Source organism: Oryzias latipes, chromosome 8 (genome assembly GCF_002234675.1).
Source record: "Oryzias latipes chromosome 8, ASM223467v1".
NCBI lineage: Eukaryota > Metazoa > Chordata > Actinopteri > Beloniformes > Adrianichthyidae > Oryzias > Oryzias latipes.
The window spans coordinates 6,921,631-6,948,298 of record NC_019866.2 but is presented as its reverse complement, the minus strand read 5'-3'; the positions used below and the strand labels follow the sequence as shown (position 1 = coordinate 6,948,298).

General features: G+C 39.7%; 1 protein-coding gene across 7 annotated transcripts; it reads left to right on the top strand.

Annotated features, from left to right (window-relative positions):
* The first annotated feature begins 270 nt into the window (after nt 1–270).
* gpatch8 (G-patch domain containing 8) lies at nt 271–26,668 on the top strand. 7 transcript variants are annotated; one of them, XM_020705179.2, is made up of 11 exons: nt 357–399; nt 3,586–3,663; nt 4,466–4,500; nt 7,539–7,557; nt 11,599–11,671; nt 15,997–16,038; nt 18,227–18,294; nt 19,106–19,192; nt 19,274–19,417; nt 19,521–19,657; nt 21,771–26,668. In XM_020705179.2, exons 7-11 carry the CDS (start codon nt 18,268–18,270, stop codon nt 25,624–25,626), a joined length of 4,251 nt encoding a protein of 1,416 aa, XP_020560838.1. In that variant the 5' UTR covers nt 357–399; nt 3,586–3,663; nt 4,466–4,500; nt 7,539–7,557; nt 11,599–11,671; nt 15,997–16,038; nt 18,227–18,267; the 3' UTR covers nt 25,627–26,668. The 7 variants fall into 7 exon arrangements, with proteins under 7 accessions (XP_004071628.1, XP_020560835.1, XP_020560834.1 ...); XM_020705180.2 differs by having other exon boundaries at nt 13,765–16,038; XM_020705176.2 differs by lacking the exon at nt 15,997–16,038 and having other exon boundaries at nt 356–399.

Genomic DNA, 26,668 nt, shown 5'->3' with positions numbered 1-26,668 from the left:
ATTTTAAATATTAATTGAGAGGTGTTCAAAGATTATTAGATTTGTTGCCAAAGAGCATTGCTATCAGTTTATTTTACACAATACAAATTTGTATGATTTTTTTAATGGAACAAGGTCATTTATCTGCTCAGTTATGAAAGTTTTTATTTTATTTTATTTATCAAAATGTGTTGATTATAGTTTTCCAGGCACAGTTTTCCAACTTTTCCACGTTGTGTTGCTGGATGACAGCGGAGGTCACCGCTCCACAGTGGGAGTCGTTCACGAGGCGAGCATCCTCAGCGTCTCACGCGCTCATCGGACACAGTCTGAGCGAGGAGCCCAAGCTGGTGCTGCTGCTGCTGCGCTCAGAAAATGGCCGACAGGTTTTCTAGGTTTAACGAAGAGCGTGATTTTCAGGTAATTTGTGTCAAACGACCTTCAAGAAATATCACTCCACCGATTCAGGAGTATAACGTCTGAAAATTTGCGTTATTTGTAAACACGTACGTGTATTTCGGTCTGAATGTAGCACATTAGCAACACATGCTAGCATAGCTAATCCTTGTGCACTGCGGCTCTTTCGATAATAACTTCCCCCTAATGTTTCTAAATTACGTGATAAAAATTTCATTTGAGTGAGCAAACGCGTTGCCTAATTTTACAACTGTACCTATTAAATTATTGTCGAGGTATTGGAAGTCCACTGTGGCGTTTCTGACCTTGGAAATTGTGGTTGTTTATCGACATAAGCTAGCCGTATTTTGTTAGCTAGCACAGACACAGTTAGCCTGTACGCACACTGGTCTGGACAGTTGCAACACCAATGGCCATTGATTGCCATATTTTTGGACTCGTATATAAACTGCCACTTTAGTAGTTTATTGCACGCGCGGTTTACTTTGTAATTCGTTGTACATTAAATCACGCGGAGTGTAGGTTTTCAACATAAAACAACAGATTTTGAGCATTATTTGTTTATGGTAATGTGATTGATTGTCTGATGTTCCAATTTGTCTATTGTAGTTTGATTCTTATTAATAATTTTAGAGTAACGTAATCGGTTTTGTCTTATATTAAAGACCCTGTAATATGTAGTTTGGCCACTGTTTTGTTTTTGTTTGAAACTTGTTTTTCTCTTCAATATTGGTCCAGCTGTGAATAGTCTCTTTTCCGCTTAAGCTTGAAGTCTCTCCTGATTCTTTAAGCTGCATCTGTTCTTCTTTTCTTAAAAAGACATTTTGTCAGCATGTTTTAAACGAAAAACAAGAAAGGCTGAGTTGTAGGTTTCAGGAGTTTCGGCAGCTTATCTGTGACCACACCCAGGAGTCAGCAGCACAACAATGCTTGGCTAAAATAGAACATTTAATGTCTGTAATTGTTAGTATAATATTCTCATACTGGATCTTCTTCCTTTGAATCTTTATTTTAGTGTACATGGTTGCTTTTAAAACAGCTTTTGATATTGCGTTATAATACTCCATACCGACTTTGTATCAATACTGTAAACCAGACTGACTGGTTTTAAGAATAGGAGATTTTTACAGTATAACAAGTACATTTTAGCATATCATTTACCCCGCATAAATGTTTCCATTAGAATTTTCTTGACACTCGGAGTTACAGTCATTACATAGAAAAATGGGTCATTCAAAATTCTGGGGTAATTTACTGCACAGCTAAATTTCGTTCCTTTTCATATAGGCATTCGTGCAATTTTAAAAACAATTTTAAAGAGCGGTATGCTGTAATCTAAGTATTAGTCAGTTCTGGGGAATTGTTTGTATTTAGTATCTTTCATCTGACCATTTTATATGATAAAAAGCACACAAATGTCGCAGAGATAACACGTTTCTCAAAAATATTTAAATTTTAAACCAAGTTTTGTTTGGGGATTTTCAAGATTAATGGTGGGGATTTTTTTTTTTGAGGGGGTTGGGAGCCTAAAAAGGATATAATTTAAAAAAGAAAAGATGAGAGTTGAACTTCATTTATTAATCTAGCCAGAGATATGATTGTTTGCAGCAAAAGTAATTTGTATTTGATCTAGGAAAAGTGTATAAATTCTGAGGACCTTTACTTGACACAATGTAGTGTCAAGTGATTATCAGCTCTCAGAGTACCAAGCAAAAGATAAAATCTTTTTTGTTAGTCTTTATCTTCAAGTTTTGATTGGTCAAATTTGTCTTGTGGCTAAAATGACCACAAGAGGAAAACATGTTAGACTTATTTTATCTTCCTTTACAGTCAGTTTCATTTCTAACAAGATTTTGAGGGTGCAAAAATTTTAGCAGTATATTCACATGCAATAGAATTCTTTACAACCATAAACTATGTAAAAATGTTATATTGTTGTGTTTTTTCCTCTCTGTTTTTTTAGTTTAGTGCACTGCACTCACTGCTAAACTCTGTTTTTAACTGTGTTGTCAGTGTGAAGGGCTTTGCTGCGTGTTCTGAATGATTCTGTCTAGGGTAGGCCGGACACAGCACAGTGAAGCTCTGTGTGAGATCTGCTGTGAAGGCATTCATTTGCTCTGTATTCAGAAGTTTCTCCCTGACTCCATGGAATAAAGCCAGCTGCCAAGCAACATGGCCTAAGAAATTCCTGTAGCTAGTATGCTTAATATTTACCGCACAACCAGCCCATAGGCTTACTCTTTCTTATTTGATTTAGGTTGCCAGTTAAAAAGAACAATTACTTTGAAGGGATTTGTAAGTTCTCTCATCAATCTTGACAGTTATTGGAACAGCAGGGACGGTCTTTCTTCTGAGAAGGGGTGGATGCAGATCCCTCAATTGACTTGCCACAAACAATTATTTGCTTTTACAGTTTTTCTAAGAGTGGAGATTGCTGTCATATAGTAGTATTGGATTCAGGCTGATGAAGAAACCAGCTGCATAAAAATAAAGTCATTGTGGTGAGAGCAAAGCATTACTGAGAGCATTAAGGGTTCTGAACAGAAAAGGCTGATAGAGGAAGACATGAAGTAGAAGACCAAGAGCTATTGATTGGCAATAAATTAATGCTTTGTTAAAAACCAAAACTTTTACACACAATCCCTGGTTGTACTGATGAAAATGCAGTTTAGTTTAATGTAAAATGAGTTTTATTGGCAGAGCATCATTTCGCTATACTAGAATAGCTTTGCCATTTCCCCTCATGATGGAATGAAGGTGGTATGTATTTCTGTGTAGCCTTTCTTGTTTTATTTATACCTGAGTATTACTGAGAAAAAGATACTACGAAGGCTCACAATAAAGCCAACATTATATTGTGCAACATTAAAAGTACCAAATATGATGGATTTAATTCAGCTCATGCTCAAGGAGTAAAATGTGCAAAAGTTCCAAAGTACTTTAACTGTGACTAATGTGTAGCAGTAAATTTGCTTTAATTTGTGGTAATTTAGTATATTATATTAGGAATATTTATAGCAAGAATTTAAATTTATTTGTTGCATTTTATCATTAGAACTTTTTTTAAAGACTAAATTCATGTCATTCTATTAAATGCAATGGTAGTTCAACTAAATCCCAATAATCTTTGTCTTGTATTTTACTCTTTGGTTTAAAAAATGTATCTTTAAACGAATTTCTTCTCCACAGGGCGGAAATCACTTTGACCAGTATGAGGAGGGTCAGTTGGAGCTGGAGCAGGCGTCCCTGGACAAACCAATTGAATCGGTAAGTTTCTACTTGTTATCCCGCAAAGTTGGACCTGCTGTGAGAGTGGATATGATTGGTCAAGGAAAAAAACAAGTACCACACCTTTTTAATCCATTACTGTCTGTGTAGAAGCATCCAGTGTTTTCTTACACAAATGCCACCTAATCTGTAGAGTCCTTTGTTTATTTTATTTCCATTGATATTTTTTTAAGTCCCTCTTAACCCCTGTGTCCTGTTCCTGTTCCATTTATGGTGTGATATATAAAATGATGTAAATTGAAGATGATTTGTTTTATGTAAAATGTAAAGTTTTAGATTAGATTAGAAGTAACAGTCTCACTGTCATTGCTAGGTTTTAGGTCTACTAGAACGAGTGATCCTATTAGAAAGGAGTGGACAAAGCGCTGTTATTGTTGATAAAAGTTACTATAAATCACTTTTCAATGTTTTCGGTTATTTAAAAAAGCGTAACTTTGTAATGTACGTCATGAGATTATTTCTTAGATAGGGTCCAATAAAATACACTTAAATAAAAACTTAATGTAAAATGTTAATTGACAGTAAAAGAGCCAAAATAAAGTAAAACAATGTTTGCGCTATAGTGATGTCAGAGGATTTTCTTTTTCAAAATAAAGTACTCATATAGGTTCAGGAAAACAAGAGAGTCCACATTAAAGGGTGTGTGTCTTTTGTGTTTGAATGAGTGTGTATCTAAAATATGTAGCTTGAGCATTTTTTGTGTTAGTGTTAAGTGTTTTTATCTATAGGACAGATATCTTATTGTACACAACTTGGGGTGTTCGACATTTCTCTCCTGCAGCGAATTGGCCCTATTAGCTAAGCAGCAATTACCCGGTTTGTATTTGCACGCTCTGCTTCCTTACTCCTATCTTTAGGGTTCTTGTAACGCTTCTCTTTTTTCTCTCTATCTCTCTCTACTTCACCACTTTTTTCTGCTTTACTACTGTCACACTTTCCATCTGTTCTGTCCCTCTACCTCCATTTCTTGCTCCCTACCTACTACACAGTGATTCGGTGTACAGTACCCTCTGTCATTCTGTGCTGGCATGGTGCTTGTGCAACTGGGACTGCATTTTTCGCTGAAGAGGCATATCGATAATAGTGCAGGCAGCCATCTTCTCCCTGTCTCTCTTTCTCTCTGTTTATCCCCCTTTTGTCTCTGAAGCATTGTGGTGAGCAGGCCCAAACTCTTCTGTCCTCAACCCAATTTCAAAACTTCTCACAGCCACTTGAATATGCTTTGTGAACCAGTGCTGTCAGCCAGCGAGATGCTAAATGTTCATTTAATCATCAGATTTTTGGCTCTCAAATGCTACGTCTCTTCTGAAGAGACTAAAAATAAAAATTTAAAAAATTATCACATAGTTTTTAGTTGGTTTTTACTATTTATTTTGTTATTTTCCTCACGAATCCTGTAGCCGTGTTAGTGATTGAAATGTAAACATCCTTTAACAGTTTAGTTTGTATTGGCTGCACCTCAAAGCATGCCCTCAATTTGTGTGGGTTGTGGGAATGGAGTCAAGAAAAGAGGTGGCCTGCTCATCTGGCTTGAGTGGCTCTTTTGCTCCTGCGCTATTATTTGTGGAGGGGGTTGAGGGCTGCGCTGCAGCATCACATAGCTCTTTACCCATATATAGACAAATTGCTGGGGCAAAACTACTCTCCAGTATTACAAACTCATTCAAGGTAATGTATCATATTTAAAAAGCTCCATGTTTGCACAACAAGCTGTATATAGTTTTTAGATGTAATTCTTATTGAATAAATATCTGGTTCATACACAAAATGAAAACATGTGACGACGTGTTCTCTGAATCATTGGAGGATGAAAAGAAATTCAGTTGGTGTCATTAATCATTCATATTACATCTAAAATGCTATTGGAAACATTCTATTAATATAATCTTAATTTTGTCAATTGAACAATATTTCCCTCCTACGGGGCAAATTTCAAATGTAAACTTGTAACTGTAGTTTTCCACTAATCTTACTGCCTTTAGTGAATGCTCAGGCCCAGTTTCTCAGAGCCCCTCACTTGCCATTTATTGTGTGTGGTTCATAGGCAGCTAGAGGTCTGTGGTACTTTTGGGATCTCTTTTCTCTCCTTGTCTCCCTCTCTCTGGTCTTTTGATATTTTTTTTTTCTAACACTGTTTTTGCATTGCATGTATTAATTAACCTGTTAGCATTCAGTGCAGTTATCTCTGAATACTCGTCTTAATCACTACAACAGTTTTATTTCCCTCAAAGTCATTCCCCTCATCTTTCTTGTCCCCTCAAGACCCCCCCCCCCCCCCCCCCCCGTCTCTTAATCCCACCATTCTCCATCTTCCCTTTACCCCCCCTCCTCTCCATAGCAATATGCAGTGGGCGGCCTCAGAGCCACAGAAGAAACGCATACATAAAATTGGGCTACATGATAAACTTGTGTGTTCCTAATACCATTCCTAATACAGCAGTTTGTAGCCTAAATTATTAAACTACAAAATAAATCAGCAGTTACTGGACATAACTGCATGTGTCACTTTGTCTTGCTAGATTTCTATCGCCTTATAATCTGAAGTTAAACGTCAAACAATAAATCTTTTAACTCCCTGACCTGTTTTTTTTATTATATTTGAATAACAGTGCAATTATTATATTGAGCACATAATTTAGTTGGTAAAGAGTCCTTGAGGTCCACATCTAGCTTCAAAGGGAATTGTATGTACATTGGTTTAAGAAATATAATACAAATTAGGGCTGCACAATATGAAGAAAACTTGCGATATGCGATATGAGGGATTAATATTGCGATAACGATATAATTTGCGGTATATAAACAAATAGGGAAACAACCAAAAACATCATTCCCATTTTATTGCAACAGTTTAAGAATTGTACTCCAAATGACCCTCGTTGACATAGGATGGAACATCTAACATAAAAGGGCTAAAGAGTCTATCCGATTGGTCAAATGCATAAAGGGATTTATTTGATTCGTTAAATAATTTAAGCTGCCATAAGATTGTTTTAGCACATCTAAGGTAACCATTTATTGCAATTTTTGCTGTGTTTTGCGATATGCATATTGCACAGCTTGATCTTGCGATAACGATAAATTTGCGGTATATTGTGCAGGCCTAATACAAATATACAATCCTAAACATTCAGCTAAACTACTTCACATAATTTAGCTAAATTTACAGCATTTGAATTTGGTAATTAAAATATTTGGGTAAGTGTGATTCTTTAATTATTTGTTTTAAATAAACTGGATTTCTTCAATGTTTTACATCAGTTAAATAATAAAAACATTAAAGATTTGAGAAATAATCTAATGTGAATTTTTCTGCACATGGTGTGTGTGGCAGCTCCCTGTGGTGTCTGTCTCTTTTTACGGAATACTGACTGTGGAATCGGTCAAGGAAAGTGACAGAAAGACTTCTTAATTTACTCTAACAAGTGTTAGCATTGCCCTGGCTATTTTTTTGTTTACAGTTTTGAACAGCTATAAACAACAACCAATAAAAATGGCTCAATAACTTACATTAAAGCTTAAAGTTCTGAGGTCTCTAGATGGGGTCCCCTGCATATCACTCCCCTTTGTCTACATTTTTTGCCATGCAATGTGCAGATGGACAGCACATTGCATATCCCTTTAAAAGGTCACTTTTGTTTTTATAACAGTTATATTTATTTTCTTTCTTCTGTATTAACAGTCCGTTGGTGGATTAATTGAAATGCCTACCTTTTCTGTTTGTATGTAGTATTATGTTCATTTAAAGGCAGAGAGATATGTATTTGTAAGAGCTAGAGAAGCTAGCAGAATTGCAGTTGAAAGCGTTTGGCTGGTTTCTTACGTTGTGTTACGTGTGACTGTTTTTTTGACAGCCCAGTATTTTAAAGCCAGGTTCGTATGGAAATGCCTTCACTCCACTTGCACTGCTGTTGGACTCGTCGTCGTTGCTTTCATCCGTCTGTCTTATTCTTTTGGTGCAATCATCTGTTTTTCAACACCTAGACTGCACCTCATCTCTGCCCTCTAACACGGCTCATTTTGACCTAATCTCTTGATTGTTCACAATTGCAAGCTGTTGCCTCATCCAACCTGTTTTTCTTATTTTTGTTTTAGAATATTCTATGTGCTATGGGTTTAGTAATTATTTTTTTTGTTATAATTTTTCCGTGGTGTGAAAAAATTGAACTTAAAAATGAAGAAGCCAAACAAACTTTTATATGCGGCCAGTTTGATAGAAATCTATTTTCTACCGTAGGCAACTCAAGGGCCCACTAAACTACAATATTTGTACTACTAAAAGGATTTTTTTGTCATACCGCAGTAAAGCTAAGGATCAATATCTGCTTATGGCAGGAGTATTGTTTTTTTTCATATTTTACAAAACTTTTACACTAGTTTGAGGCAAATTGCATGACCAGACATTCCTTTTACTCTTCTATCGTAAAAAGTATGTGTAGGTTTAGTGTTGTTGTAAACTTACTTAATCAAAAAAAAAAATTCCAGACGGTGTATGAAAAAAGTGGATAGTAATCATTATTGTAACTTACATTTTGTAGAGCATAAATACTGCTACTACAGTCTTATTCAGTATATCAAATATACCATTAACCAATGAGGCACACCAACCACAATCTACCATGATATTGAGCAGGCAGCAGTTTGCTCTCTATAAAAAAATGTTGAAACTTGAAAAAACATTTCCAGTGCAACCTTAAGGGCAGAGATGCAGTGTATGCTGTGTGTTGTGATTAGCACTCCCTTCACATGCTCTAACCCATTCAAGCCCGGCTCACTTCTACTACCCAAAAACTCAACCCTCATTATGGCTCAGCCTGCTCTGTTCTGCTCGTTTTCCCAACCTCCTCTTGTCAAAAAGGAACTAATTGAGCCCTGTTGAGCCATCACCTTCCTCGCTGTGCCTGATTCACATGAGACTAACACAGTTGGAGTTTCGTGACCCTGCTCTCCACCTCCAACCCACCCTCTATGTATGTTCCACCTACAGTGCGCTATTAACACCGACGACTCTTTTTGTTAAAACTTTTAACAAAAAGCTGCATGCTGTTTTTATTTTATCCCTGTTTTGTTCCAGTCCCCTCACTTTCTGTTTAAATTTAATGTTAGTCTCTTTGTGATCATAAGTATTATTTGTTTGGTTTGTATGTTTTTGATAGAATGCAACACTAGTGAATGTTCGACATGCTTGGAATAGTTACTTTTACAACAGAAAACACAACTTGGAAGGAACTATCAGTGTATATTTGTGCTTGAAATTGTACTGTAGTATGTAGTAGTGGGACAGTCGTGCATATTACCAGATGATTGTTTTTTCCTGGCCCATATTAGGGTATAAAAAGCTGCAGACCGCACATTTTTGGCCCTTAGTGTGCTAACAATTCCTGTACACAGTAGAGCAAAAAGTATGTGGAAGTCACCAGCTCTGTATGTTGTCCCACCTAAAAAGATTAGAGGTCTTTAATGTTCATCATCAATACACTTTAACTATGAAAGACAGAAAATAAAAAATAAATTCTATCTTCTACTTGTTACCTGTATTAATGGCACCTGTGTGAACTGGTTATCTGTAGAAAAGACACCTGTCCACACCCACAAACAGTCTGACTGAAACATCTCCACCGTGACCAAGACCAAAGAGCTGTCTAAGGACACCAGGCACAGGATTGGTTCATTCCAGTCTTGTTCAGTGAACAATCTATAATAAGCAAGCAGCTTGGTGAGAAGAGATCAATTGTTAGAAAATGGAAGGAATTCAAGATCTCTATCTTCCTCCACTTGGAACTACATGTGGGGTACAAATGATTCAAAGAATTGTGAGGAAAAAGCTCAGAACTACACAAGGGACTGGGTCAACAACCTTTAGAGAGCTTGAACGACAGTAACAAAAGTTACTTTTGGGAACGCACAACGTTGTCATAGATTCAAATCCTGCAGTGCTCCAAAGAGCCCCCTGCTTAAAGTAGTTAAATTCCGCCTTAAGTTTACTAGAGACCATCTGGATGATCCAGAGGACGATTGTGAGAGAGTCATGTGGTCAGATGAAACCCAAAAGGAACGTTTTGTTATAAACGCCACTCGTTATGTTTGTGGGAGGAAGAATGTTGAATTGCAGGACAAGAACACCGTACCCACTTAACAGGATAGGGGTGGAAATATCATGCTTTGTAGCTGCCTTTCTGCAAAGGGCACAGGACGACTGATCTGAAAGATGAATGTAGAAGCAATAAATGGTGAGATTTTGGGCAAAAGCCTCCTTCCACCAATGATGGCCTTGGGGATGAAACGTTCTAGATCTACCAGCTGGACAATTATTCTAAACACATTGCCCTGCCATTTAAAGTGTGGCTCCATAAAAGGCATTTCAAGGTTCTGGAGTGTCCTAGCCAGTCTCTGCACCTTAATCCAAGAGAGACTCTGTGGAGGGAGTTGCAAGTCTGTGTAGTCCAGGGACAATCTAGTTTAACTTCTTATATTGACCAAATTCTTATTTACTGCGCCATTATACAAATAAATTATTTAAAAATCATACAATGTAATTTCCTGGATTCTTTTTTCAAATTCTGTGAAGTTGAAATGTACCTATACTGAACATTAAAGACCTAATCTTTTTAAGTGAAACAACTTGCAGAACCTGGGACTGAAAAATACCTGTTTGCCTCAATATATGTTCTTGCATGCCTCAAAGCATCTTTGGTTGATACACATCACAAGCAACGATGTGATTAAAGTCCGTCATGTGTAGTTGCAGATATTGCCTGACCTTAATCACATTCTCGATCATGTTGTTCTTCATTTAGTTAATATTTTAATATGCAAAAAACATAAGACAAAAATAAGCACACCTAACATTAACTCATGCAAATTTTAATTCAAGGAAGTGCCAGCAGTATGTAGCTTTAGAAATGTACGGAACTTCTAAAGCTTCTCCAAACCAATCACAACTTTAACAAAGACGTCAACAGTTTTAGATTTTATACGGTAATGGTTTGAGCATTAAATTAGATGTTTATGCCACACTTTGGTTTTGATATTGAAAGTGCAAAACATGTTTGAGCCTGACGGTTGATGATGACAATAAACAAAAGATGCTGGGGGTATACAGAACATACGCAGCCTGATGAGGCTTCAAACACACTATGCGTCTCTCTTTTTATCTGCACCTCCACATGTCTTATCACTCCTGTCTTTTCTGTCCACCATGGGTCTTATAATGGTAATTCAAGGCCCATTAGTGCCACTTCTGTCTTTTCCTTTTTGCAGTTTTCTTGTCACAGCTTTTTTTGTTTGTTTCGTGGTGCTCCCTTGTCATGGTTCTAGAATCACAGCAAGCTTGGAGTTTCTGGTCTTAATTTTGTTATTGCTAGATTTCCATACCTGTTCTGTGTCACTTTTCGTGTACTGAGATCTTACTCTTTAGCAGATTATATATGTATGTGTGCGATACATATATTACCGTCCCCCTTCCCTGTTCTCCTCTCACTTAGTGGATGTAACTTGGTATGCTTCTTTTTTCAAAACATAAAATTCAAATTCCTATTTTCCCCCTTTTTTACCCTTAAAGGTATTTTTAAAACACTCCAAATGTTGGGGAACATCTTATAGTTTTTTTTTTTGGCTGTGTCCTTTCATAGTTTTCTATTATAGCAAAATCTTACCCGTCATGTAAGTTTCCAAGTTTTTATTTCACTCTGCTAACTGGCTTTACACCCTTTATATTGAAAAACACGCTGTTACATGCTGTAGGTGATGACAATAATAGCAGTGGTGATGATGGTGGTGGTGGTGGTTGTGCTGATAATGATGGAGTGATTTGAGTGCTTTTATTTTGATTTGTTTTTTCACCCGTTCCCACGGGGTATAGCTCTTCTTATTATTGGAATATTTTTGGTTTTTTTCTTCTATTCTCTTTGCTAGGATAACATTGGACATCGGCTGCTCCAGAAACATGGCTGGAAGTTGGGGCAAGGCCTTGGCAAAACCATGCAGGGTAAGGTCATGCTCAGCACTACACGATAAACACACCAATGTTTAATGTAGACTGTTAGCAAAAAAACCATTATTTCCTGTCAGTTTTCTTTCCTTTTTTTTTTCTTTTCAATTTTTAAAGTTGTGAGTTTCCTTGTCTTCTCCCACCCTTTGTCCAACCTCATCTCTTGCATGTTGCTGGGTAAAACTGCTGTTTAAAAATTCTTAATATCTGTTTTTGTCCTCCTCCTGTTCACTCAGATGTGGCTATTCTATTAGACTTAAACCCATAAATGAAAACCTCAATATTAAATGAATGTTTTGGCTATGGATTTTTCTATGTAGGATGTACTTAAAAGCACATTGGATGAAATATGGGATCCTTCTTTGTTGTCCAGAAACATTATTTTGCAGTGTATTTACTTTTATAACTTATTGAGCTTTATTCAGCATTTTTTTGCAGTGAAACAGCCTAGTAAGGTGGAGGCAGAGCTCTAAATGTAGCTGAGAACGTGGGTTGGTTTAAGCTGACTTTAAGTTCCCTTTAGCTCAGGCCTTGAAGGATCATTGGCTTGGAAGCAGTGGTGCAGAGCCTTGGCATGTTTCTACAGAGCCATTCCTTTTTTCTTTGCTGACTTCCCTGATCTCTCTTTCTTCATTTTCTTCACGTCTGGCACTTTTCTTTCTATAGCTCCAAGCACCTGTGTATTCTATCTGGAAATGGCAGTTTAAAGCATTGTCAATAAATGCGTTAGGGGCCAGGTTGATGAGTATTAGCAGTTAGTTTTAATTAAATATTTTAGGGTTAGTGGTCATTACTTTCTCCACAATATTTAGAAACTGTACAGCTAAACACTTGATAAATATTTGTCTTCAGATATTTACAGCATAAATGACTTTGAGAAAACAGTTGAGATTTTTGTCCTTCAAAATACTTTAAATATTTTCAAATTATTATTACAAGATGGTTAAGTGTTTATATTGCATCATATATCTTTCAGCTTTTAAAATAAGGTGGTCTAAAATATCACCTCTTCTAGTATTGCTTCATTGTGGTTTATTTAAAATACTACAGATAAAAGGGAAGAAATCTTTTCCTGATTTAATTTCTAAAGGAAAAAAGGTTGACAGTAACAGCTGTATAATGGCAAAACTTATTAAACTAGAATAACCACAATGTGTTCTAGCCATGTATAAGCCTAGAGTCTACAAACTGGGGCTTTTATACCATTCAATTTTGGTGTGATTGTGCTGTAATCACAGAATAGCTGCTTGCATTATTATTGAAAATAGAACAGTGTACTACAAATTGTACATGTATCATGAGCTAGTGGTAATTCCTAGCCTTGGTTGCCAAAAATAGGTATAGTTATAAGAAAAGGTATTTTCAATTGTGGGTTTTTTAAAATTAACATTCAGTTTTAGGTTTTATTTATTGAATTTCCAAGAAGACCAATTTTTTTTTTACTACAATTTAATGGTGATTTCAAATTCACATCAAAATTCTAAATAAAAATCTTCCACAAACATTGCAAAAGTGTTGAAAAAGATAGTTGACTTGTGTTGTTTCAGTTGAAGGTTTTTCTCATTCTTGTCTCCAAATTTGGTTCCCTGTGTTGTCTTGTAAGTATAATTGACGAGGCTATAGTGAGAGAGCGGAATAGACAGTAAGCTGCTTTGTTCTGGGCAGGCCTGCAAGTGTGTGGACAGCAACACAGCATTATTTTCATTTAGCTGAACCATTGAATTGCAATTTATTGGTCTAATAGGGATGCATACTTGGTGTGGGGAGAAAACCCATTGTAGGGACCGATTATGTGTTTTTTATGGCACCACTGCTGTGGTTATGTAAGTATTTGTCTTTTTGGGCCAATGAGACTTCAGCATACTGTTTCCCATTGTTCTTTAGTAATTAATGGATGCCTTTTGAAGCCTACAATCTCTGTTACACCATCTTTTAAAAAACAAACAAACTGCGGAATAACTGATTTGCTGTCTTCCCTTGCCAGGAAGGACATGATTTACTTAAAATATTGTCCCACCTTTAATTTTTTTTCTTTTTTTTTGTATTGACTTTGTTCTTATTCTTCTTTGTCTTTTTTTGCCCCTTTTTAGGTAAGGTTTGTTGACTCCTTTCTGTATGTCACAGTATGCTTGTGTGGGTGTCATTTCTTTCTCCCACTTTGCCGTTGACCTCAGTGTAACACTACTATTACAGTGTATCATAGGCTAATGGCCTCTGTCAGCTTCCTCTTCTTTGCTTTATAATCACTAAACCTTTATTTCAGTGTGCTTAAAAGTAAAGTGCTTTGAGAGTAAAGATCCATCTGAAATCAAGGTAGATCTAGGAAGTCATGATTTCACCACATTCCCTAGAATAATCATCGCCATCTGTATTAGATTTTTCTTCTTTGAGTTTCCGTGGCTGATGTTGGGTAATCTGACTGGCTGTAACCACGGCTCAGACTTTGAATGGCTTGCCAAGTAGACAAGTTTCCCCCTCTGCCTGTTTGCCTGTTTCTACCTCTAAACCTGTGAAATTTTGTACATGTATGTGTGAACATTACGTGGAACTGTGACGGGTGTGCGTGCGTGTGCCTCTGCTACTTACCGGGCCAGAGTCAACTTACAGGGAAACCTCTCCACACTTCTACACACCAAGTCTCTCCCCACAGTTACAGGCTACCATCCTCCCCCTGTTTCATTGCTCCTCCTATTCAGCATGTTTGTCACAGAGGTGCACTACTGCCTGCCTTAGACTTTTACCTAGCAGGGGTTTTCAGCAGTGTTGGAGGTGGATCATTAAACCATCACATTTGTGGGATAAGTTCATTTTAAATAGTAGTTGAGTCTTGCTGCTGCTGCTCTATTTTTTTGTAAGTTGCTCTTTTGTAGCTAATTGAAATAAACTCAAAGCACTGCTCAAAACCTTGCTGGCTCTTTCCTTGGGTACATTGTTTTGTTTGTCATGTGTTCTCTTGTTGCTGGGTGTGACGCACCCCAGGTTGCCGGCTCTAGTGTAGAAAGGCAACGAGAGACTTGGGGAAACTTTCTATCTGGGCTGAACAGTAGGTGAAAGGCCAAAAGTTCAGAGGGGGAAAATGGTGGTCATCCCTTTAAAAACTTCTGAGGCTAACCGTGATTATGTATGCTTTATATTCTGGATGTTTATAAAACATACATGTTTTATAATGTCTAAACAGATGTAGTATCAGACTTTGCTGTTATTCCCTTAATTAGTAGTAACTACCAAAAACATTAATTTGTCAAAGAAAAGTTTCTTCTTCTTTCCTAGAATATGACGGGGATTTTGGGTTTATACATAAATTACATCCTGTTTGCGTTACTGTATGCTCCTTTTCCACTAAAAGGACTTGATAGTCTTGACCATCACATTACAAGAGCCCTGCTTTCCCACTGTGTGGTACGGTTAAGGAAGGATCCAATGTAGATGATTAAAAGGGGAACAGGTTCATCATTTTCTAAGTGTGTCTAAAATATGCTGTTACTTTTACAGAACAATAGAATTTCTGAGTTGTTTTTGAATTTATTTATTTATTTAAGGATTACCATGCGTTGTAGCATTCAGTTTATACAGTGCAGACATATTTCAGTAATACCCCCCTGAAATGTTACTATCAGAATATGCATGGTGTACTGCAGATGGCGATGAATAAGTACATATTCAGAACCGGTGGCAGCTTTAAATGTCTTATCTTGCTAGTTATAAGATCCTTTAGTGGAAAAGACTTGGGGCCTATTTATAGCACACCAGTTGGGCTGTGCCATGGCGTAAACACAGCAGGAGGTTGATTGCTCGCCGTCCCCGTTTCCACTAATAAACTGTTTTTTTCCACCATTGCTCAGAAATGGCATATACATACACCAATACAGTAGAGAGTGGTGTTTACTATTGGTTCCACTTTCTTGTTCATGACTTAGGGAGCCAGTGCCTTGGCAAACCTCTGCAGGGTGAGCCAGTGCCCAGGGATGACACCAGAGTGATCACATTTACCAAAATAGCCATACTTTGGCTCTACCCAACTGGTGTGCTGGGAATAGGCCTGTAGATTTAGTTTTCTTCCAGGAGCTCATTGAATACATGAAGATACCACATTGAAGGCCTGGGGACTGGGACAAGTGGTTTGGAGAGAGTTGTGAGAGGAAATCCCTGTAAGCACCTAGCCCTAAAAGAAGGGATGAGGTGGGTGGGGTTAAGGGGTATCACTTGGAAGTTCTTCTGCTAATGAACACCCCTAAACCTCACAGCCACACTCCCAATCCCACCCTCCCTACTTTTTGTGCCTCAATCTTCCTGCTTAACCAATTGGTGTTTCTTTTTTACAGCGATTTGATCCTGCCCATGTTGTGCTGATGGTAAACTTAGTGGTAAATGTTATTTTATCCCCCAATTGAAATGTTTTTTCTGTTTGTTTTAATTTTTCCCATTGTTTTCGTTTTCCTCTCATCAGAGCACCAATGCTACATAGGCTTTCAATTATCTCTGTATTAGTCTTCATTCTGCTGCTTGTATATTACCATGCATCTTTATTACTATTAGAATATTGTCATTTTGTTTGTTTTCAGTTTTTTTTAACCTTGTGATTCACACCTTGTGATTTAGATGCACATTGTTTTTGTCTGGTCCCTTTGTTTTCCACTGGAATGGGTAATGTGGAAGTATTGTCACTGTGTTTAAAGACTGGTGCTAGTTTGGGATGACTGTACATGTCTATGAATCTTTAATTCTGGGCCTTGCTTGTGACTCCATTCAGACAGATCACTGCAGTGGCTGGCTTGCAGGCAAAACCGTTTATGGTTTCACTTCTCTTTTCATGTCAGGGAAAGAGCGTGAACCAACAAGTCTATCAGTAGACTCTCAGTAGTCTTGTGATCTTTAAAAATCACACAAACGGCCCTTTCGTCTCACTCTGTCGGTTAAGTAAGAGCATCTATAAATAGACAATCAAAACAAGTTATTAGGCATGAAGCCGACAGACACTGCATTGGATCTGAACGCCCAGGCAGGCCAGTACATGTTATAATGTCCATACATCTATGATTTCAGAATTAATACGTCATTGGGCTGTGATGACTAAATATATGAAGGAAAGCATTGGAGTGATCAATGATTATTAACAGCTGCCTGGAAGCATCTGCACTCTTTATTTCAATAGATTAATATTTAAGCATGAACCTTAAAAGACATAGCCACTGTCCTTTTCTCTTTTTATTTTTTAGAAATTACTTTACCTTATTTTAAATTATTATGATATAAACTACTCCTCTAAGGTAAATATTAGCCAAAATTGATGAAAAAGATTATGGTTGCCAAAACTGAACCTAAAATTGTAGATTTTGGGGTTTCCATATGCCCAATGGTATACAATGATTTAATAAAAATGAGAACTTATTTTAAAATATAGGGGGGGTAGAGTGAAGGAAAAAAACTGAAACCAAACTAAATTGATGATCACTACCAGTAAGATCGGTTGCTGTTTGTGGCTGGCATCAGGAGCAGCAGACTAGCCCAAATTCTTTTTATGCCTTTTTCTTTTGAGATTCCCTTGCTTTTCTATATGTCCGTGTGCCCCCTCCTTCCTTTCCCACCTACTCATATCCATGTTATACCAGGTAAGTATCCTCATCCTTCGCACAGTCACCATGGCGACACCTGGCCTGTGACGTCATTTTGCTGTAGTTCAGTGCTTGTGTCTTTTTTTTTTTCTCTCTATCTCTGCTTTGTTTGGCTGATTATGAGTGGAATAAGCAGTTCTGTTTCAATCAAGTAGTCATGTTTTTTATCTCTATATTATTTGTTTTTACTGGTGTTTATTTTTTTGTACCTATTTTTTCTCCTGTTAATTTCTTTCTGGTCTAGCTCTTTTCACAGCTTGCATAACAGACTTGAAAACAATCTCTGAAATCTTGACCTGGGGACAGTGAGCGGCTTGTAACGTTTGGGCAGTAAGCGGACAGTTCAGAGACATGATGCAACAAGCCTTTGATAGAACTACAGGGCTCTGGTTCCCTCATCAAGGACATGGCAGGCTTGTTGTTATCTCTCCACACACAACAAACAACACTCACTTCCTCCGATTGCTGCATCCTACATAAACCTGGTTTTCAGGTTTTACAGGCCTGCATCAGTGACGGAACTGAGGGCGATGTGTGGGTGGAACTGCAGCACTAAACGCACTAAAACAAACTTACGTTAAGCTTTTTTTATTATTGCTCCTAATTTTCTACTTTATGCACAGGTGAACAGTACCGAAAGCCTTGTCTTCATTTTGTCCACTCTGATTTAAAATAATCTGTTTCTGACGTAAGTCATCCCAAATGCAGCTGAAGCAGCCATGTCAAATAAAGTCTTAAGTTTCATAGTTGGTGACGAAAGTAAGCTGTGAGAATGGCTGGTGTTTGATTCACTGTAGCTTTCTGGTCTCTGCACTCAAAGGCAAATTCTCTAACCCCAGCACCCTATGCTCTAAAAAAAAAAACAGGCTGCCTCCGAGTTTTTCCTCCACCAGAGTTTAAGAAACTCAACTACTCCTCTTTCTGTCTGTTTCTCCATCAGGACGCACTGACCCTGTACCCATTATTGTTAAATATGATGTCATGGGAATGGGACGGATGGAGATGGAGGTAAAAGGCTCATTTGGTTTGTTTGTGTTTATGTTGGGTTTTAATGACAGCGACTGTAAAGAAGGATAATCATTAAGATGTGTGCATAGAACATCTGTATGTTTAACAAAGCTCTAGTAAGTTGCTGAAGTAAAGGGTCAAAGACCCTCTCTGATGAAAATTGTAGTTCTAACATTTTGTGGCACTTTTCTGATGATCTTAGACATTAATTAAGAAAATTCAGCTCACAATTTCCCTTCTGAGAATTTTTGTATTCAAATAATTCGGAATCAGGAGCAGACCAAAAAAAAAAAACAGTTGCAAAATCAGAATGGGTCTTTAAGCGAAATAAACCTATAGAACACATTATTTTCATCCTTGTTGTCTTATTGACCTTGTTTTTTATGGTCACAACCTCATAATTTCTATACTTTATATTTGTGTGTGGCGGCAGTAGCATGTAATCAAATCAAACCAAATTTTATTTATAAAGCACTCCTCAAGGCAAAGTGCTTTACATGCCTAAAACCATTAAAAAAAAGTATATAAAATACACTCTTCAGCCTCCTGACTCTCCACACCCAACATAGTGAAACACAAAATGACAGAAAACTGAAAATAGATCTAGGAATTGAAGTGGATTCTCCGTATCCAACCTTAGTGGTTTGATTTAGGAAAATATAAAAATGAAAAAATTATTCGGTTATCATTACAACATACCTAAATAGATATTTTTGTTGGTTGGCAGATAAAGTAGTGTCAGCTGCCTTTGTTGTCTGATGAAGGGTTTTATTTATTTCCAGAGCTGAAGTTGCTGTGTTTGTTGTTGTAGTTGGACTATGCAGAAGATGCCACAGAGAAGAGGAGAGTGCTTGAAGTGGAAAAAGAGGACACGGAGGAACTGCGGCAGAAATACAAAGTGCGACTCCTCAGCTTATGGAGTCACAGTGTTCTCGTAGAAATGTGTCTGTATTCATATTTTGCTCCTCACCAATATTAGGACCAAGTGGAAAAGGAGAAAGCCATTGCAAAGGCTCTGGAAGATTTGAGAGCAAACTTCTACTGTGAGCTTTGTGACAAGCAGTACACCAAACACCAGGAATTTGACAACCACATCAACTCCTATGATCACGCGCACAAGCAGGTACCCAGAACAGAATAATGCAGATCCGTTATGATATCGACACATGAAGGAACTTGATACAGACGGACTGATTCTAACTCCTCTGTTGCTTTCATGCTTGCAGAGGCTGAAAGAGCTAAAACAGAGAGAGTTTGCTCGTAATGTATCGTCTCGTTCTCGGAAAGATGAAAAGAAGCAAGAAAAGATGTTGCGGCGACTGCATGAGCTGGCTGAGCAGAGAAAACAGGACAAGCAGAACAGGTGAGATTTTGCTCCTTGAGTGCCCTCTGCCTGCTGGCTTTGATATTTATTGAAGAAAGCAGGACTTGGAAGATGTCGCCCCCTGTGGAAGGTTTAACTAAGATTGTTTAGGATGTGATCCATTTTTGAATCAAACTCGCATTTTCCTTTTTCCTAAGTTATACTTTTTGGGATTGAAGATGTCTGTTTACCAAAAATAACAGCTCAAAAAATTCTTGTAGATTCATCACGTGACTGTCAAAGACAGTTTGTTTTGTTTTTGGCTCTTTTTACCCCCCAAATCATAAACATAACCATAATCTAGGGGTGTTAACCCTTAGGAGTTCAGGGTCTAGTTGGCTGTTTTTGTTTTATTTTGTTGTTGTTTTATTTTTTTAATTTTGCGATTATGTCTACACCTCAAAAGTATTTACCTTGCTATACTGGAATCTTATTATTTTTTTTAAGTCTCAACCTCACTTATGTAATTGTAAGAAAAAAAAAAACTATTTTGTTGTTTTGCCATACTGAAGCTAAAATCAAGCAAAAAAACTAAATCTGAGTTAGAACATTTTTGTTGGTTTTACAGTGAAAATCACAGAATGTTTAGCAAACCTCTATTTAAAATGTTTTTACATTTTTACTTTCCAAAAAAAAATTTATAACTTACAAATTGCAACTCCTATAAACCAAAAAATCCAAAACAGAAACTAAACATACACAGTATTTAAAAAAAACATATTTCAATTATTTTTTCATTATCTTGCTTGATTCATAAAGGCAACAAAAAAAGAATAATATTAAAAAGCTAGATTGTAACCAAAATTCCACATAGTTCAGCATAGTTTTAGGGCAACTTTATAAAATACTATGCTGAAATTTTGCAAGCAACAAATCTAATATGTGCCTTGTAAAATGCAGCCAGTGTCCTAAAACTAGCTTTAAAACAAAATAAAGACACAAACCATTTATAGCTTTCTTGGAAAACAAAAATTCAACTGAACACACCTGACCACAGCACTAACATGTTCAGAATTTGGGTGAACAACAAAGCTATGTACAAATTTGACGGCTTTTACATAAAAATGCAGGGATACTTAAGGGAGTTTTCTTTTTTACAATAATAATAATATTCACAATAAGAACCCACACAAATGAATTGTGCCAAAAACCGTTTGTCCAGTTGCACACACACAGCTCGGACATTTCCACATTTTGTCCACCTGGGGGCAGCATTTGCACTTCTGTCTTCCTTTGTAGGAGTTTTTGTCATCTTTTGGGAGAATGGTTACAAGAGTGTGACCAGCCTTGCTGCTCTGTGGAAACACCACAAAGCTGATCCACCCTCTTCACCATGAAGTCCTGGTGTGGCTCTGCTCATCTCACATCATCTAACTATTCACTAAACACTCAAATTTCTCCAATTCTTCTACTTGTAAAACATTTCACTGCTACCTCTCCTGCCTTGTTCAAATGCTTTAAAGTTGCACAATCAGTCAACAGCGTGAAATGTATTGATTGGTTTGTGTAGTGACTTTTTAACTAAATGTTATAAAGGGAGATTTCACACTTTTGGCTCACAAGCGTCGTCAGCTCTGTGATTTCCTGAAACAAATGCGCATCAGGTCAGTTATGTGACGGGAAACATGCAGAAAGAAATCTTTTTAAATTACACCTAAGTAAAACACAACTAAAACTACAATTGGTACATAGTTTGAAGCCCCTACCTATAAAAATAAACCACTTAAAATGGACAGCCTTTAAAATAGGTCATGTGATTTGGACGCTCAAGAGCAGAGGGAATATTATTAAGATTGTTTTTGGACAAATGGATGCACAATCACTGTATCTAAAAAAAGTGACATTTATTAAAACAGCTTCCTATTGTCTTTGAGCATCCACAAATATCTGTTTTTTCAGTGAGTAGCAGAAAAATCACACCTTGTGGAACAACATATCAATGCCTACATTAAAAAAAAGTTTTAAACTGGTGGTTATTCAGAAGTCACACACTTGTTTATTAGTATCCCTGTAAACATTTTTGACAATTCTGTTGTCAAAAAATGCTAAAACACAACAAGCAAACCAACTGTTCTTCATAATCAATGGCATCCTGTTTGCTTTTGTGTTGCAGGACTCCAGGAAGTGGACCAATGTTCAAAACAACCACAGTGGCCGTCGATGGAGAGAAGTTAGAAGATGGCGATAACATGGCAGTTGAAACCCCTGTTTTGACTGATGCTATTCTGGAGGCAGCACCGTTAGAAAAAACGGGTCAGTCCTCTCCAAAACCAGGCCCTGCTATTAGTTTTTCTCTGGGGAGAACCACCTCCTTGTCTCCAACCCCCAGTGGCTCCTCCAAATTGGGCGTGTCATTCTCTTTTGCCAAGAAAGCCCCAGTGAAGTTGGAGACGGCTGCTGCCGTTTTCACTGATCCCTGTGAGGAGGTTCCAGAGGGAGAGGAGATCCAGGAGGGAGATAAGGCTGTGGGACAAGAAGAAACCTCAGGGTGCAGCACGGACAGCCAAAAAGAAGGATCCGGAGGAGAGGGAGGAGAGGGAGATGGTGCAACTGGGGTTGACGATATGCAGCAACCTGATAACGGAGGCTCACTGGCCTCCACGCTCAACAAATTGAAGATGATGATGAAAAAAGAGGAAGGATATACTGGACAGGAGCCGCAATACTACCATTATGTACCTCCTGCCCATTGCAGAGTAAAACCACACTTTCAGTTTTTGCTGTTCATGAAGGCTTCTGATCAGAATCACAGCAAAGAGGACGAGGAAGACGATGGTCAAGAGATGCTAGAGGAGAAAAACTGTGAAAAAAGTTCAGACCCGAAGGAGTCTAACACTGCAGAGCGTGAAGACAACAAAGAGCAAGGAAATGACGCTTTAACTACTGAGCCGGAACCAGCTCCTGCATCACCCAAGGTGAAAACAGAAGAAGAAGCCTCTATGTGTGCAGTAGACACAACTCCAACTGCAACAACTTCAGCCGTGACCGCTTCTACCCAGAAAGGCGAAGAAGCGGTCACGGCTGATAAAACGAATTTAAACACTGGTCCAAAAATCCCCACCGGTCCTTTCTTCCCTGTCCTGAGTAAAGATGAAAGCACCACCCTTCAGTGGCCGACGGAGCTGCTAGAATTCACCGCAGCTCAACCCTCCCTGTCTTACAGTTGTAACCCGCTCTATTTTGATTTCAAACTGTCGAGAAACAAAAGGATGCACGGTGGGAAAGCGGTCAAGCCCCCAAAGTCTGGTGAAGAGGCGGGAAACAAGAGGCAAGAGGGAAGTGCCGCAGCAGCTGAAGCTGACGCAGCGGCTAACCCTGGGATGAGCGCTGATGCGGACAAACCGGTGGCAAAAGGAGATCCCGGCCCGTCGGAAAGCGGCGAGCAAAAGCCCACAACTGCCGGTGGTAGTGCAAAGAAAAAAAAGAAGAAGAAAAAGCACAAGAAGTCTGCAAAGCATTCAAAACGAAAAGGGAAAGACAAAGCTCCAGGAGAGGAAGCTGAGGGCGAAACTGAGGTGACTCAGGAAAAGCCCAAGAAGAAGAAAAAACACAAACGGAAGAAGAGCAAAAACAAGAATCCAGATCAAGAGGAAACTGCTGGTGATGAAAAAGAGAACGTGAAAGCAAAATCTGAAGATAAAGCTGTGGCTTCCTCCATTCAGTCAACAACAGGAGCGAAAGAAACTGGAGGAGTGGAACTGGGAAAGAGAAAACGTCCCGCCAAGGAAGTGCCTGCCAAGCCTGGAGCGGAGGACGGAGGAGCGGGAAAAAGTTGTGAGAAGAGCAACTCCTCAGAGGAGCACAGTGGCTCAAAGAGACACAAGAACGACCCCAGTGCTTCTCAGAGTGCCTCATGCTCCACCTCTGCTCGCAAGAGCCCCGGTCATGGTAGACCCCCCAGCAGTGAGAGTGAAGAAGAGGGCAGCTCCAATACCCAGCGCTCACGGCACCGCAGGCTAAGCCCACGGGAACAGCGACGACACCACAGCGAAGAATCCAAGAGGTCCTGCAGCCGCTCTTCCAGACGAGGGGAAAGGCGGGGCAGCAGTCGACGCCATCACCGTGGTCAAGCATCCCGGAGTCGCTCCTACTCGAGCAGCTCTGAGCGTTCCTCTGCAGGAAGCAGCGCCTACAGCCACCGCAGCCGCAGCTACTCGGACAGCTACAGTGACTACAGCACAGAAGGCCACAGGCGAAGGCGCTCCAAACGGTCGTCAGACTCTGAGTACGAGCACAGGGGGAGCCGCAGGCGATCACGAAGACGCGAGTACTCCTCCTCCTCCTCGGAAGACTCCCGCTCACGATCGCGCAGCTACAGCCGCCGGAAAAGGCACAGACGACACCGGCGAAGCAGCTCGCGAAGTTCCAGCAGCTGGAGCCGCAGCACCAGTGCGAGGTCTTACAGGCGGAGCTACAGCCGAAGTCGCAGCTCTGCTAGCCGCTCTTCCAGTTCAAACAAAGGCTCCCCTCACCGGCGAAGCACCAGAGACCGGGGGGACAGTGACACCGCTCGCAGAGACTTCAACCGCTCTTGCATCTACCGCTCCCAGTCTCCGAGGACATCGTCGTCACGAGGCCTCAGCCGGAACCCCTCCAGCTCGCAGGCACTGCGGTCTGGGCCATCCCGGGATGCAGGGGAGCAGAAAAACAGTCTTACTGCACGGCAGCTGCTGGAAAAAGTTCAGTCCAAGAAAAGTTCCGATGATTCTTCCTCAGGAACAAAATCTGGGATTAAGATCAAGGATCCACCGCAGGGCTATTTTGGTCCAAAACTACCCCCAACCCTGGGAAGCAAAGCCATGTTGCCACTATACGGCAAACTGCTGGCGGGGAAGAAACCTATAATTCCCCTGACCAGACCTGATGATGGAGACAAATATGGACTGGGAAAAGGCTCGGATGAGAAAGAGGTCATCCTGGTAGAGCCCATCAGAGAGTTTCCTCCCCCACCACCACCTCCAGCTCCACCCGTGCAGAAGGTGGAAGAGATGCCACAGACTACAGTCACACAAGAGGAGACACAGCAGCTCCCCACCCCAGAGGATCAAGTCCACCAAGAAAACCGGCCGTTGTATGAGCAGGATTCTTCCATAATGATGCCCCAGTACCAGCTAGAACCCGGACAGGACCCGTCCCAGAACCCCGTAATGGAGTCCATGATGCCCGAGATGCAGCAGCAACAGCAGCCCCCAATGCACGCCTACCCCGCTTACCCGCCTCCCAATTTGGAAGAAGATGGGATGGAGGCGGAGGAGGACGGGCTGGCTCCTTTGGAGAGTCAGCCCATCACGTTCACGCCCGAGGAGATGGAGAAGTACAGCAAGCTGCAGCAGGCGGCACAGCAGCACATTCAGCAGCAGCTTTTGGCCAAACAGGTCAAAGCCTTTCCCTCTGCCGCAGCAGCCGCCGCCGCAGCCGCCGCCGCAGCTGCCAATTTGGCGCCCGCCCCCCCTCCACCAACGCTCCAGCAGATACACATTCAACAGCCGGCTGTGTCTGTAGCGTCCGGCACATCCATCGCCACAGTCCAACACGCCATTCTGCAGCATCACGCAGCTACCGCCGCGGCGATGGGCCTCCACCCGGCGCACGCACACCACCATCATCCTGCACACGCCCAGCTGGCCCAGGTTCATCACATTCCCCAGCACCACCTTACCCCCATCTCCCTGTCTCCTCTGGGTCATTCGCTCAGTCACTCTTTGGGGCATTCTCTGGGACACGCGGGTTTGATTCCCACACACCACACGGCCTTCCTTTCTGGTCAACCCATCCACATTATTCCCGCCTCCGCACTTCACCACACCCCTCTGGCGCTCCACCATGTTCCACACGCGGCCCTTTATCCTGCGCTCTTCGCACCTCGCCCCTCCCAGGCTGCTGCCGCGGCGGCTCTCCAGCTCCACCCGCTTCTACACCCAATTTTTTCAGGGCAGGACCTCCAGCACCCCCCTAACCATGGATCCTGAGGGGTGCTCAAAGGATCTTCACTTTTGGTTTTCGGTTAAACGTACAGGTGGGGGTTCCGGTGGGAAGACTGACTGATGACGTCAGTATAAAATATTGAGCATTAAGCAGAAGTATTATTATGACATGAATACTCTCCACAGATTAGTCCTTTTGCCAGACTTGGGTTTTGTAGTGAAACTAACATCTTGAACCTGTCAAATCAGTTTTGTTTTTCCAGACTTTAAGATCTTCAGCTCCAATATGGGATGAGATATTGAAAAAGTAAACTACTGGACCTTTTTATAACATTATGTTCCAGTTTTTTTGGGGGGCTTATTTTACTTTTTGATAGCCAGAGAGACTCATTATGGCTAAGAATAAATTAAAAAAATTTGGAGACGGCAAAAATAAAGTGGTTTCGTCCCAGAATGAAACAAATAATGCTGTGCAACAGGATGTTTTCAAAAAAAAAATCTAATTTTTAGGGTTTGTTGTCCTTTTCTCGGTCTCACAATATGTAATGCAGTACCGTGTACATATATCAATGTATAATGTAAAGAAACCCACCGTTTATAACCATATAAAAGTTCAAAAGTGGTGTTGAGCTGGCATGTTGCCGAAGGAAATGTGAGGGTTTTGATATGCGACACACTTAAAGCAAACTTTATGTCCCTTGTTTTGAGGGCACATGTGAAAAAAAAAATTGCACTGAAATCTGTACATCAAAGTGGTGCTTTTGCATCATGTAACAATAACCTTGTAGAATACTGCAATAATGTTTTTTTGTTTTAAATTATTTTGGAAAAAAAAAAAGTCTCTTCAAACGAAGGGCTAGATTTTTTTGGCTTTTGTGTAATTTTGTAAATAAAAGTGCTGTAGATGATGAACGCTCAAGAGGGTTGAAGAAGCAGACGTGGGTTTCTAAATTCTTCCAGCTGAGGGGGGCTGGGACAGCAAACGGGTGGTCTTGTCTGTCAGTAGCAACTATGTATTTTTAAAAAAAACATAACTTTGTTCCAAAAAAGAAATAAAAATCTGGAGTTTCCTGTGTTTTATCCAGAA

Bases quoted from the DNA above. Each gene is read 5' to 3' on its own strand.
- gpatch8 (XM_004071580.4), top strand. From the start codon at position 355: ATGGCCGACAGGTTTTCTAGGTTTAACGAAGAGCGTGATTTTCAG. The intron at 19,193-19,273 runs GTGCGACTCCTC...CACCAATATTAG, and splicing joins AACTGCGGCAGAAATACAAA to GACCAAGTGGAAAAGGAGAA. The intron at 19,658-21,770 runs GTGAGATTTTGC...TTTGTGTTGCAG, and splicing joins AAACAGGACAAGCAGAACAG to GACTCCAGGAAGTGGACCAA.